The sequence below is a fragment of the Equus asinus genome, chromosome 14, assembly GCF_041296235.1.
Source record: "Equus asinus isolate D_3611 breed Donkey chromosome 14, EquAss-T2T_v2, whole genome shotgun sequence".
In the NCBI taxonomy this organism is placed as follows: Eukaryota; Metazoa; Chordata; class Mammalia; order Perissodactyla; family Equidae; genus Equus; species Equus asinus.
Window position 1 is genome coordinate 47,613,033 of NC_091803.1, and position 14,032 is coordinate 47,627,064.

Sequence of the window (14,032 nt, forward strand, 5' to 3'; positions counted from 1 at the left end):
CCCTAAGCCCCTACGTACATAGTTGTATATTCTAGTTGTAGGTTCTTCTGGATGTGCTATGTGGGATGCCCCCTCAGCATGGCCCGATGAGCAGTGTGTTGTCTGCGCCCAGGATCCGAACCAGAGAACCCCCAGGTAGAGGAAGTGGAGCTCGAGCACCCAACCACTTGGCCACGGGGCTGGCCCCTCTCCTGTATTCTTTTTTTTTAAAGATTGTCACCTGAGCCAACAACTGCCGCCAATCTTTTTCTTCCTCTTTTTCTTTTTCTGCCTTATCTCCCCAATCTCCCCCAGCACACAGTTGCACATCTCAGCTGCAGGTCCCTCCAGCTGTGGCACGTGGGATGCCGCCCCAATGTGGCCCAACGAGCGGCACCACGTCCACGCCCAGGATCCCAACCGACGAAACACCGGGCCACCACAGTGGAGCACGCGAACCCAACCACTCGGCCACGGGGCCAGCCCCTCTCCTGTATTCTTAATGCTCCCTCTCTGCTGTTATAGACAGACCTCGAAACAGCCACCAACAGAACTCAACGCTCCACCCAGCTCTGCCTCTCTACCCTTCTTCTTTCCTTCCTAGTCAAGTTCCTGGTGAGAGCAGGCTGCACCCGCCTCCCATCCCTCCCGCCTCCACTGCCTGGCAGCCAGCTCTAACCTTTGGGCCCTTATCCCCCTGAAGCACGCGGCTGACCACTCCTCTCAGCTCTCCTCTCCCTGGGCCTCCCCTGTGTCTGTCTGTCTCTTCACCTCTCTGGCTGCTTCTGCTCCTGCCCCTCCTCCTGTCTCTTAACTGTTGCTTTTGCAGGAGTCCATCCTCTCCTCAGCCTAGGATCTTCTTGTGAACTCAAGTCCCACACCTCCACGGCTCCCCCAAGCTCTGCATACTCCCTGGGCTTCAGTGCAGCTCAGCTCTGAGTCCCAGCGTGCTCTGCCACACTCTCCACAGAAACCCTTTCCTGCCCCCAACTCTCCCTTCAGGATCTGGCCCTACCTGCCCTCTAACAGCAGCTTCAGGAGCCTTGGCCACCAGCCGCAGCCACACACACAGGGGACGTCCACGGTTGGGAAGGAGAAGAGGCAGGGCACACCTGCTCTCTTTTCTCCTCCCGGTCCAATCTGCTTCAAGCCTAAACCCAAATGCTCCCTCCTTTGCTGGCCCTTCCGACCTCCCTCCTGGGCAGGGCTGCGGGCGCCCTCGCTGCACTCCACCTCTCCTCGTCCAAATCTGCTTTAACTCTTGGCATGCCATTGTGATGACCTGCTTAGGAGCCCAGCTCTTGTACTAGACTGTGACTTCTGAGTCCAGGTGTCTCACGCCGTACCCAGTGTAGCCAGGAAGGAGGAAACAGATGGAGACTCGGAAGAATCCCAAAGCACTTGGGCCCAAGAGGAAAATTTAATCCTAAATAATAACAACAGGGAGCATTTGCCAACTTGCTCTAGGCATGTCACTGTCCCAGCAGGCATCTTCACATGGCGGGAGGCAGGCGGTGCCCTGCCTCAGCCCTGAAGCAGAGCACAGGGATTTTTCAAATATTAATGACAACTGGCATTCCACAGTGACTACCAGGCAGTCGGTTACCGGGGAACCTGATAGTGGGCACTTTGCTGGTGGCACACAATGGAGGGCACGTGCCAGGTACAAAGGGGTGTAACCATTAACAAGACATTAGTCACAGCACCACAGGCCAGTTGGCCGGCCCATCTGCCTGCCACCCAGTTGGAAGTTCAAATGCAGGTCTTACCAGAGGCGCCTGAGCCTACGGCATGGCACCCCGAGCAGGGCAGAGCCCCAGCCTTTGTTAGCCACTCAGAACAGTTCCATGCATCCCTTTCTTGGGCTGAACACTTTTCCCCCAGCCTGGTCTGGCCTCCACACAGGCAGGGTCTGGGGTTGGAATGGGGCCCTGCTCACTCAGGATCTTTATCTTCCGAGCTCAGAGAGTGCACCCAACAGCAGGTCTGGGAAAACATCCCCCAGGGCACAGGATAAATCAGCTAGCTGCACAGAAAGAGAAGCAGAGGAAGAAAACTTGGCTGTCAGCAGCGTGAGAATTCTGACTGGTCTGAATTCCAAGCAAGGTACCTGCGACAGGTGTGCCTCAGAAGGCCAGGCACATAGCAGGCTCTCAGCAGCACTTCTAGACTCGATGACAGAGCCGGCCTAGGAGGGAGCCTTGTAGGTTTAATCATTTTAATAGGCATTTGAGACACTTCCTGAATGCCTGTGTGCCAAGTGCTGGAATACAGATGCAAGGCCCAGCCCCAGCTCTCAGTGAGCTTCTGGCTGTGGGGACACAGGGGTACTGACCATGCCAACTCAGGTGCAGGTGCATGAGAGGAAAGTACAGCGTGTCTGGGCCCCCAGCCCATGAGGAAAGAGGGGACAGGAAGGTTTCCCTGAGCCAGCGCCTGCCTCAGCTGGGCCCTGAGGACAAGGAGGCCTTTGCCCAGGAAGCAGCAGAAATAGCGTGGGCATGGGACAGGGCCTCAGAGAACACAGCCACTCAGGGGTTGGCGCGCCCTCCAGCTCTTTAAGGAGGCAGGCTGGTGAACGTCATTCATGGCTCAGATTAAAAGACAGTTCCACAGTCTAGCCTTATGGGCTCCAAGCAGCCAAAAGGCCTGAGACAGAGGCCTGGGCTTCACTGGGCTGCTGAAGAAGGAGAGTGCTCCTGTGTGCTGGGAGGTTGGGAGGGGACAGCTCAGAAGGCAGGGAAAGATGCCAGAGGCAGGAGGGGATAACATATACACCTAGATCCTTCTAAGGCCCACAGGTTTACCAAGAGATGAAAGCTGGAATGACCCTGACTGGAAAAGGAATCACAGGAGATAATTAGGGAATGAGGACAAAAGGACTCAAGGAAAGGCTGAAGGGAGAGACGTGAGGGGAGCTTCTGGTGGGGCGCAGGTAATGAGCTGCATTTAGAACACTGCACAGCGGAAAGGCTTTTATTGGGAACAGAACTGCCCACTGGCAAACAACAACCCTCAATGTGTGTGGTATCCACTCAAAATTGTGTAACAATTAGGCAGACACACAGTTTCAGATTATGGGAAACAGGCCAAGCCATGCTCAGTGTGTTGTCAATCGCCCATAAAAGGAGGGCACCACTGGGTGGGATGGAGGGAGAAACCATGACTGCTCACACCTGATCCCTGCCAGCAGATCCTTGTGTAATATCCAGGGGAGACTGACAAGGCCCCATGGCCAGGCGGGGGACATAACTGCACAGGACAGAATGAGATCTTGTCTCACATGCCCCTGAGTAAGCAGGTTCCATCAGAGACAAAGATAACTGCTAAGAGCCCCCGGTGCACTTATCCAGAGGCCAGGCCAGCCCTGAGGGGCCATGTGCGTCTGTGGGCAGATAGGGGCTCCTTCTGCAGTATCAGCATTTGCTCACCCTCTGACTCGTGGCCCCTCAGTGTGGGAGAAGACTGGGGAGTGGGCACACACACTTGGCCTCTGTGTCCTCAACAGTCTTCCCAAAGTCCTGCCTGCTGCCAACGCTGATGCATCACAGAGAAACTGGGGTCCAGAAAGGAGAGTGAGGGGACCATGAAGATTCTGCAACCTTGGGTCTGTCTCTGGGTCTGAGAAGGCCTTTTTTCAGAGATCTAATTGTGAGAATACTCTGAGAGGACCAATCCTCAGTCCAGAGTGAAATGGGGTCCTTTGAGACGAATGACAATCTGGAAGTTCCCCCAAAAGGCAAATAAACACAAGACAGGAAGGCCCCTGGGATCCGTAGCGTGGTTTTGCACCTTTAGTGTCCTACATTTTGCTGTTTACTCTAACCAACAAACTGGGGTTCTGTGACAGAAATAAAAAAGCCTACCATCCTGCCCCCATGCCGCACAGAGGCCAGGGTTATCAGACTTCTGTCACCTGACTTCCTTGAAGTTTTACGGACATAAGACATTAAGTGCCTCCAGGGCTCGGTCTTCTTTTTTTCACTCTATACATCCTCCTGGGAAGGCCCAACCCGCACCTTGGCTTCAGTGTCACACAGGAAGGAGTCCCCAAAATGCTCTCCAGCCCAGAATGCTCTCCCTGGCTCCAAGCCAATAAACATCCACCTACCTCCACAAAGTCTTACCGACCCTCAGCTCAGCAAACTCAAAGTCAGCACCTGCCCCCAAACCTGCTCCCTTCCAGCACACTCTGTGTGGCATGGCGCTGCCAGCTGTCAGTCACCCAATCGTGGAGTGTTCTCTAAGTCCTCCTTTCTCCGGGACCCTTCCCATCCCTTCAGCTACCTGTCCCATGGTCTTGCTCTGCTTTCTATCCCCTGTCACTCTTCCTCAGTGCTTGGCCTTACGTCTTGTGATATGTGCTGCAGTGGTCCCTTAACCACCTCCGACTCAGTGCAGCCCTTCACCAACCCATCCCGGCCACCACTGCCCAGTGGAGAACACAATCTGATCAGTCACTCACAAACTGAAGATCTCTTGGTGGCTTCCCACCGCTCTCAGGGTAAAATTCAAACTCGGGCCTAGTACTCAAGGGCTCTCCCAATCTGCCACCAGCCTAGCTCCTTACCTTCATCTCCCTCTCTTCACCCCACTGCCCTTCTCCCAACAGCTGGTGGGTGGGTGGTAGCCAAGCCCTTGTTACTTCACACATGCTGTCCCTTTGCCCGGAAGTCTCTTTGCCTCACACGGTCTTGCCACTCCTATCCGTTCTTCAAACTTTAGCTCAAGCCCTTCTCAGAAGCCCCTCGTAAAGGCCAGCTGGATGCCACTCCTCTGTGCCCATAGCAAGCTCTGTCTGCCTCCACGGGGGTGCCTACCACAGGGCCACAGTTTGCTGGCCCGTCTCCTCGCTGCACTGGAAGCTCCTCAAGGGCAGAGACTCACTCCACTTTGTAGCCACAGACCACAGAGCGCAAGCCCTCCTCACGTGAAATAGGATTTCAACAAACTTGTGTTGAAAGAATAACGAAAACCATCAAATAATGAATTCAAGTTGATCCTTAGTAAAAAGCCTGAGGTTTTGTTTCTTTGATATTATCTTCATTTGGAAAGTGACACTTGAAACAGCCACTGAAATTGCTGCTTCCAGTTGAAAAGGGCTTTTTTTATTCCACGTACAGAGTTGTCATAACAGAAAAGGTATGCTCAAACAGGTAAAACATTGAACAGGGTAAATGTTAAGTGCTTTTTAATAACCTGATTCATTGTCCTTATGTATTTTAAACCAAAAGCAAACACTTAAATATGTCTTCTGAGGTTGGCTCAGACCATAATGAGAATTAGGAGCAATGCTGCATGCCCAAGGTCACTTGGCCTGCTGGACAGTCCTGGCAGGTGTGGTCAGTGAGAACTAGCGAGGCCCACCTGCAGGCGAACTTGCAGATCCAGGGGGTGAATTTTATTATTGTTATGAAAAGCCTGCCTAGATTACTAGATTACTTCTACATTCCCCGAAGGTCACCCTTAACCCAGATGAAAACCACTGCACTAGTTTTAGCACTTTGGTTCACTTTAACCACCATTCAGAGAGAACTCCTGGCCCACTCCATGCCCAGCAACGGGCGAACAAAGATGAATTCGACATGGCTCCAGCCCTGTTCACAGGGAGAGACGAGCTTCTAAACAGAGCACTCCCTAGATAAGTGATAAGCCTTCACATAAACGCTTTATCTGAGAGCTGAGAAGATTAAATGAGGACCAACCTTCAGAAGAAAAGGAAGCACACGGGGGTCATACCACCTGCTAGGAATGGTAACAGTAAAACCTTTGTGCGAGTTGTTGATCTTTTCTTAGCTGGGTTTGTTTCTCTCACCACACTTGTCTTCAAGACCATTAAGCAAACATTCGCAGGTGCCTACACTATGCCTGGGGATAGAAAGTAAAGATGGAGCCCTCACCCTCAAGTGGAGGAAACAGCTACGTCTGCAGAAATTGCCTAGAAGTCCCGGCTGACTCCAAGCAAACATACAGCAAAATATGGAAAACCAACTTCGAATGCTTCTACTGGCCCTGGAAAGGCAGACAGACTCCTGCCTAGGAATAAGCAGCTGAGGAAAGACCAGAACACCAGCATCATACGCACAGCCACAAAGGCCACCAGGCCTGTGCCTCCCAGGCATAGAGCTGACTAACAGTCAGCCTGGGCCTCTGCACAGCCCAGTGGTCCTCAGACAACCTTTGACCTTTAATGTCAGCCCAGCAAGTAGTAATCCAGGAGGCCCACAGCACAGCTGTTTCCATACTGAGGTCACCAATGAAAACCTGTGGCCAGGCCACCAGCACCCCTGCCCAGAAAGGACGGTGACCAGGTGCAGCCCATCCCTGACCTCCAGCTGCGCCTACTCGAGGTTCAGACAGCCAGGGGCCCTATGCAAATGCTTCCGTCTCCCGGCCCGGCCTGGAGGACAGTCGCCACCTGGCACAGCGGCCAGGCCAAGGGGGCGCCAGCCAGTGGGCTCGGAGGCTGGCAGACACCTGGGCAGCAGGTGGGCAGGCGCGTCGTCGCGGGGCGAGCGCAGGGCTAGGTGCGGGGGGGGGGTTGCAGGTCTTCGAGGGCAGAACGGTATCAGAGAATCTCGCAATCCCGAGTGCAGAAGAGGATTTCCTACCCCGCAGAGACGGAAAGTGCCCCAAGGAAGGAGTGACACAGAGACAGCTCCTTCCGACGCCGCCTCGCCCTGCGCCGCCGGAGGGCGCGCGGACAGCGGCTGCTGGGGGCGCCGGCTCTGCCCCCGGGCTGGGTGTCTGGCGGGGCCGAGGTCGGCTTCGGTCGGCGGGGCCGCGCCGGGGGCGGCGGGCAGTGCCGGGCGGGTGGCCACGGACCCCGGGCGCGCGGACCCCCGACACCCGACCCACGCCGCGGCGGCCCCCGCACCCAGCCTGGGACCGAGGCCCCGAGCCCGGCCCCGCGCCCCCCCTCAGCACGCCCCCGCCGCAGTGACAGCCGGCGACCCGGCCCCGCAGCCCCCGCAGCCCCGAAGCCCCAGCGCCAGGCGGTCACGCCCCCACCTCCACCCGCCGGGCCGGCCGCGCACCCACCTCCGCCCGCTGCGCCGCTGTCTCCTCAGCTCGCCGCGGGTCTGAGCGCGGGCCCTTCTGCGCACGCGTGCACGCGGCCCCGCCCCCGCCGAGCACGCGCTGCCGCTGCCCACCCCGGGCGCCCGCGGGTCTCCGCCGCAGCGGGTTCTGGGCATGCGCGCTGACGCCCCGCCGCGAGGCAGCGGGAGCCTGCGCCGGTCCGGGACAGGTCCCGGCGCGGAGGGGCCGGGGCTCGCGCGCGGCCCTGTTGGGCGGGAGCTGAGCGGACAGGGGGATGCGAGGCCCCGCCGAGCGCCCGGCCGGGAGCATCTGGAGCTGGGAAGGCTGCCCGCCGGAGTCGCCGCCGCCCCGCCGGGTCACGCGTAGGCCTGGGAACGCGCGTTCGCGTGGGCACGACGTCGGTTCCGAGCGGGCGGAGAAGGGGCACCGGGGGTCCTCGGGTCAGGACCAGAGCGGAGAAGCCCTGAGGCCGAGACAGCCGGACGGAGACAAGAGACAGGGACACAGCAGGCCAAGAAAAAGGCCAAACACAGGCAGAGCCGCAGCGAGGACAGGGACACGGACGCCGAACCGGCAGACAGGGCAGGCAGAGGTGACAGGCGGGACTGACGGGGTTCCAGAGGTCGCCGTCCTTGCTGGGAGAGGAGTCACAGCGCCCTCTGCGGGTCCTGGCGGGGGGCGGGGGAGCCAGTGTCACCGAGCCCTATGGGGGTCCACAGCTGTCTGTAGTGGCCACAGTGCCTCTTGGGGAGTCAGAGCGCTCTCTGGCGAGTCAGAGTCCCTGGGGGTGGGGGAGTCACAGGGGCCCTTAGGGTGTTCTCAGATTTCTGATGGGTCCTGGCGTCACAAGACGGTTCATAACTGTTGGGGGAGGGGATCACCATGCCTTTTAGGAAGGTGAGAACACTGAGATCACAACATCACGGGGCGGGGGGGTCACAGCGACCCACGGGGTGTTCACAGAGCCCCGAAGTGTTCGGCCCCACAAGTGAGTTCACAGCCTTTCCGGGGTATCACGGTGTCCCTTGGACGGGGCAGACAGTGCGAGGGTGGGGGAACCGAGTCTTCTGGCATGACAACTGCTCAAGGGAGCCTCGAAGCAGCCCTGTGGGGATATCACATCCTTCTCTGTCGGGGCGGGGTGTCGCTGCGTCCGTCACACCCCATCTGGGCACAGGCGCCAGGCACCAAGGGAGGCGCCCGGCAGGGTCGGGGCGGGGGCCCAGATGGCAACACGCGCGACGCGAGCAAAGACTCCTCGGCAGGCGAATGCACTGGATGAACGTGCGCCTTGATGTGGGAGCAGCGCCCCGCCCGGACCCCGCCCGGACCCCGCCCGGCCTACGAGCTCATGCCGCCCCGCAGCGCCCCCGCCGCTCGCGCCGCTGCAGCCTCCGAAGACGCCGCGTCCACGCGTGCCGCCATGGCAGCACGAGGCTCCCGCGGGCGGCGCTGAGCCCGGGCCCCCGGCCCCCAGGGTCCCCTGCCGCTGCCCCCGGCCCGCCCCCCAGCAGCAGGTAGCGGTGTCCCGGCAGTAGGCGCGGGCAGCCGCAGGCCGCGTCCCTCGCCGGCACCCACAGAGCGCTGCTCCCGCGCCGCGCGCGCTCCTCGCCGCTCCGGAACACGGCGAGCACGGCCACCGAGAAGCGCGTCCACGAGCCGCGCGCCTCGCCGCGCGCGCCCACCGCCACCTGCACAGCTGTGGGAAGAGCGAGAGGGGGCGTGGTCAGGAGGGGCGTGGCCGGGAGGAGACGGGTCGCGCCGAGGAGCAGAGGGCCCCGCAGTGGTGGGTGGAGTGCAGAGAAGGGACACAGAGAGGACATCCACCCAAGAGGGGGGGCACAGAGAGGCTACCAGGGGCTGACGGGGAGGGCCCAGCGACAGCGGCGGTCCTGAGGGATGGGGGATGGCCTTGGGGACCAGCAAGGGTCAGGGTATCCAAAAGACAAGCGGAAAGGGCAAAGTGAGAAGGTGGGAGCAGGAGGCCTGAGGGCGGCCTACCGTAGTCCTTCCTGCAGAACTTCTTCAGGCTGATGCGGTAGCTGCCTCGGGCGGGTTTGCAGTGCAAGTCGCAGTCTGTGGGGGCAGGGTGGGAGGCTGACACAGACCCCACCTCCTTCCCCTGCCCGCCCCTCCTTGCCTCCGCGGACATGCCAGTCTGGGACTGTTCTGTGTCCACTCACTCTGGGGCTCCACAGGGTTGCTCTCCTCAGTGGGTCCAGGGACAGGGGTCTCTGCAGAGAAGGTGGGAGAATGGCCTGCATTTGAGGGGAACAGAGGGGTCTGCAGGGCTCAGGGGACAGTAGGCAGCCGCAGAGAGCTAGGGTGGCCTCGGCTGAGGCGGCTTAAGCAGGGCAGGGTCACTCACTAACGCAGGGTGCCACCGGAGAGCGGCTCTGCTGGAAGCCAGGGGCGCAGCGGTTGCAGGTGAGGCCGGTGACACCATCCTTGCAGGGACACTGGCCTGTTGTCTGGTTGCAGGTTTTGCCAGCGGCACCAACAGGGTGACAGTCACAGGCTGAGGACAGAGGTGAGATGGTCAGAAGCCCATCTGGGGATGTGGGAAACTGGAAGGGTGTGCAGGTGGCTGGTGGCAGGCTCACCCCTGCAAGCACGGCGGTCACTCAGGGCACGGCCAGGGTCTCGATAGAAGCCCTCTCGGCAGTAATGGCAGTGGCGGCCGGCGGTATTGTGCCGGCAGTTGAGGCAGACACCGCCACTGCGGCGGCCAGACAGTCGGTACAGCTCCATGTTGAAGCGGCAGCGGCGGGCATGGCCATTGCAGGAGCAAGCTGCAGGGAGGGATGGGTCAGGGGCAGGCTGGCCAGGTCCAAGATCCCCAGGCCACCCTCCAGGCCTCACCAAGGCAGGCGTGGGCTTCCTGAGCCGTGGCTCTCTGCCATGGCCTGTCACAGTAGAAGGGCTTGCAGCGGCCGCAGTCAGGGCCCTCGGTTCCATGTCGGCAGTCGCAGATCAGGTGACCCTGGGTGTCCAGCAGGCACCTGGAGGCATGCCCATTGCACTTGCAGCGCCCGCCCACCTGGAGCTCAGTGGCTGAGTAAGAGTAAGGGACCATGGTCTCAGAGTCCCTGGTGTCCCCCAGCATGGCAGGCCTTGTGAGCACTACTCGAATGTCTGTGGCGGTCACCCAGTCTTGGAGCACTGGGCTGCTGTCCAGATCCAGGCCTGGCGGGCTGCCATCCTGCACACTGAAGGCCAGAAGGCCACCACCATCAGGCTGGGCCTGGGGCTCAGGGAAGCAAAGAGCTTCAGGCCCGGGGCCAGCTGGGCCATCGGCAGGGGCAGGCAGGCGGCCATAGTCCAGGCCACAGTGGGAGGAAAAGAAGCCCAGCGGGGCCCAGCTGCGCCCATGATCCTGTGACTTGAGCAGGGCCACCGAGGCAGGGGGTGCTGAGCAGAAGCGCAAGCTCACGAACACCAGCTCAAAAGCCTTGCCCAGGGGCACTGTGAGGGTCACGTTGAGGGGCGCCTTCCTCAGCGAGTCGGAACGCCAGCACACAGGGTTTGCGGTGCTCCCTGCGGAGGTCAGGAGGGCAGCAGGGTGTGCCCGCCGCGGATCCGAGGCGTCGCAGACCCGCGTGGCCGGCCGCCCGCATGTGCTGGACGCCAGTACCTCGCGCCCCAAGGCCGCGTTCACCAGGCCGGGCACGCAGCTCCGGGGCGCGCCTCCCTGGTCATGGCAGGGGTCGGCGGGCGCTGGCGGCCCCGGGCTCAGCGCGGCCGAGAGCGTGCCTGCGGTCAGCAGGAGCCCCCAGGGCAAGCTGGGCATGGCCGGAGTCGCCGTGGGTCAGCCAGCCGGCCGGGGCCCCACGCCGCCGCCCTCGGGGAAAGAGAGCCCGGGTCCGAGGCTCTGCCCGCCAGCCCGTAACACCGAGCAACCAGAGCCCCCGGGCGGCCCCAGCCGGGGCCCAGAGGTGGGAGCAGCCGCGGGCACGCCCCGGGCCGAGCGCAGCAACGGAGATGTTGCCGCGTCCTGTCGCTGGGCCTGGAGCGATGACAGGCGTCGCCCCAGCTCCAGGCGCCTCCGCCCGCGGAGGCCCCACCCGCCACCCGCCGCTCCCACTCACCCACCGAGGGCCGGGTCGAGCAGGTCTCCCGGCCTCCCGGGAAGGGCCGAGGGCGGGCGGGGCCTGGGGCGCCGGGGCCGCCGCCTCCTCCCAGCTGCAGCGAGGGCGGGCGAACTGTGCCAGGAGGGGGTGGGGGGCGCAGCAGGCGCAAGCCTGGGCCCAGCCGGGGGCGGGGCTGCTCGGGCCGGGAAGAAGGGAGGGGAGGGGAGGGGGCCTCGTCGGCAGAGCCAGAATCAGAAGCAGATTCAGACACTGGCTGGGCCAGCGGGGGAGGGGGCTGGGAGGCCCGGGAGCCGGGGGAGGGGCCGTGGAGCCAGGAATGCGCTGGCAGGAGGGGTCTGGAGGGGGCGGCTCAGCCACGCAGCCCGTGGGGGACCACCCAGCAGGGTCCCCGGCCGGCAGCCAGGCCTTGACTGCTTCTGGGGCTGTTCCACGTGCTGGGCAGGGGTCTGGCCACCTCCTCCCTCAGGCCTATTAGGCAAGCTGCACCCTGGATCTCAGCGCTGGAACCCAGGCGCTCCCCTGAGTTCCTACAGGGCACACTCAGGGCAGGGGGAGCCAAGCAGGGCTGGTGGTTGTGGGGTACCCCAAACGCAGTGGTCTGTTCTAGTAGAAAGAACCCAGGATTGGGACCAGGTCTGATTTTTGAATCCAAGCTGCTCCAATTTCCAGCTGTGTGGTTCAGATTCCTTAACCTGCCAGAGCCTCAGTTTCTTTATTGGCCAGATGCCTGTTATTCAACTTTGATAAGTTGTTGGGGGGATTTGATGAGCTGCATAGGTATTGGATGTAGCCAGGGGCTCAACAGACTTGAGTCCCTCCTGCCCTGTGTTCAAGAAGGACTCCCCGTAGCCCCCCATTGGGGACTGGCCTGAGCTCACCTAAGGGTTGAGGCCAAACTCTTGTCCCAAAGCATCCCTGGGTCTCTGAGTGCAGTTGCATCACTGTGATGGTCCTGCTCTTCCAGAACTGGCAGGGAGGAAGTGGAAGCTGTGCATATATGTGGGAGAGGTGAGTGGGTGGGTATAGCCCACTAGCTGTTAGGATCTCTTGGGTTCAGGGGCTTGGTCAGCTGTTGAAGACCTCTGGGGAATGATAGGGAATGGGGTTTGATCCATGGGGACGGCCTGGTTTCAGATGGCTCAGTGTCAGAACCCCTGAGCCTGGCTCACATACCAGCAGATTTGGGTAGGGAAATAGACAGAAGCCCAGCTGGGGAGCCTGGGCACCACCTGGGGATGAGGAAGCTACAGCTGAGAGTGGTTCCAGCCAAGAGGGGCCAGGAATCACTCTGGACAGAGACTACTTCCCCACCACCTTTAGGTCCTTGATGGGGCAGGCCAAGCCTCCTAGGAAGGGTTTTCCCCACACAGAGAGTGCAGGGAACTCGGGCATACAACCCATGTAAGAGCAGCTCTGAGGTCTGAAGTTTCAAAACGGAGGCTGACCCCAGGCCCAGCCCTGCAGCCGGTGAGGGACACCACGTGGTGTGTCTGTGTAGGCGGAGCTGCCACCCTCGGCTGAGGCACTGCAAGGACCAAGAAGAGGTTAGAGAGGGGCAGAATCCTTGTGCCATTTAGGAGAGAAGGTGCCTCCCAGGGGAAAACAGAAGGAGAAGAGGAGGGAGCAGGAGGACTGCTTGACCTCAGAGGAGCAGCAGGAAGGAAGACAGGGTGATGACACCCTCTGAGCCTCCTTTCCCAAGCCTGATGGGCACAAATGCAGGGGTGAGCGATGGAGGGACTGATGGGATGATGGGAGACTTTGAAAGGACTGAGCCAGGAGGACCAGAAGGGCTGCTGGCCTCTCCCTTCACCTTTGGCAGCAGCAGGAAGGCTGTGGGTACCCCTGCCCCACAGATCAGGTGCCATGGGGCCCCATATCTCAACTTTCCAATAAAGAGAACAGAACGTGTCCCTTATAACAAACAGCCGTGCATGAGTGAGGCCATTGGCAAGGTGCATGTTCTGCTCTGGGATGGGTCAAGTTCAGAAACAGCACCTTCCCAACCACCCTCTTCAAGGTTCTTCTGGTCGTCGGCCTCAAACTCGGCCTGGGATGAGAGGAGCCCTGGTGGGAGGATGGGGGCTGTGACAGATCCTTCTGGGACTATTAGAAGCAAGAAGGTGACCCACTGGCCACAGTGGGGATAAATGCCCAGGCCCAACACAGGGGTTCCACAGGGCCTGAGACAAGCGTCCAGGGAAACCCTGGCTGTCTGAACTTCAGGACTCCTGCCAGGAGGGAGGGAAGCGGGAGCAGTCTCTGCCCCCCTTGTCAGCTTTGCGGGCTTTGTCTGCAGCCTTGCCTCCTCGGGAGTTGGGGCTAGGGTCTGCAGAACATCTGGTGGCTTCTGGTGTGGGTGGAAGGAGGCCTCCGGGGCTCAGCCTGCTGCAAGTGTTCACTGAGGTCAGCAGGCAGGGAGCCCAGGTCCTGGCGCTCATTGCACCACCAGTTAGCTCCCCAGGGAGGAGGCTGCAGGTCTCTTCCCTGGAATGGCCTTCTGCACACATTCTCTTCTGGGCCCCAAGGCAGCTCTGGCAGATGGTGTGCTGGGTGTTAGGAAGGGCCTTCCTCCCAGCCCCCAGTCCAGGCTCATTGCTCCTTGTGGACTCATCACCTGGCCCCAGCCAGACTAGGGCCTCTCACACTTCCCATCTCTCTGCTGGCCCTGCCCCTCCTGGCACCTTAGAAGAGGCTCCGCGTCGCCGGCCCTACCTGCAACTCCTGATCCCCCACCCCCACTTAGAGTGACAGCCGCTAGCTTTAGGGCATGCAGGGAACCTATCTGGGGGAGAAAGGACAGAGGGGGCCTGACAGTTCCAGGCTTCAGAGAGCTGGGGTCTTTCCCTTAAAAGGCTGACTGATCAAATACTCCCGGCCTAGCTAGCCCAGGACCTACTGTCCCCGACAGATGCTTGCAA

The 14,032-nt window shown here is 60.7% G+C and overlaps 2 protein-coding genes across 12 annotated transcripts in view; both read right to left on the bottom strand.

Annotated features, from left to right (window-relative positions):
* The window catches only part of TBC1D24 (TBC1 domain family member 24), a 27,798-nt gene extending 19,449 nt beyond the window's left edge, over positions 1-8,349 (bottom strand). For 2 of the 10 annotated variants that reach the window (XR_011494389.1, XM_070485172.1), the window contains exon 1: positions 7,021-8,347. Coding sequence is in view for 5 of the 10 variants with exons in the window: in XM_070485172.1 (XP_070341273.1) it covers positions 7,021-7,175 (155 nt within the window). In the remaining 5 variants the exon portion in view is untranslated. Of the gene's footprint in view, positions 1-7,020 lie in introns of all 10 variants that reach the window. The other 8 variants (XR_011494390.1, XM_070485174.1, XM_044747276.2 and 5 more) reach the window with 6 other exon arrangements.
* On the bottom strand, positions 8,346-11,274 carry NTN3 (netrin 3). 2 transcript variants are annotated; one of them, XM_070485178.1, is made up of 6 exons: positions 9,883-11,274; positions 9,624-9,812; positions 9,389-9,538; positions 9,204-9,278; positions 9,022-9,096; positions 8,346-8,719 (listed from the first exon to the last, which is right to left on the bottom strand). In XM_070485178.1, exons 1-6 carry the CDS (start codon positions 10,808-10,810, stop codon positions 8,370-8,372), a joined length of 1,767 nt encoding a protein of 588 aa, XP_070341279.1. In that variant the 5' UTR covers positions 10,811-11,274; the 3' UTR covers positions 8,346-8,369. The 2 variants fall into 2 exon arrangements, with proteins under 2 accessions (XP_070341279.1, XP_014704518.3); XM_014849032.3 differs by having other exon boundaries at positions 9,204-9,254; positions 9,883-11,272.
* Between the last annotated feature and the right edge of the window lie 2,758 nt (positions 11,275-14,032).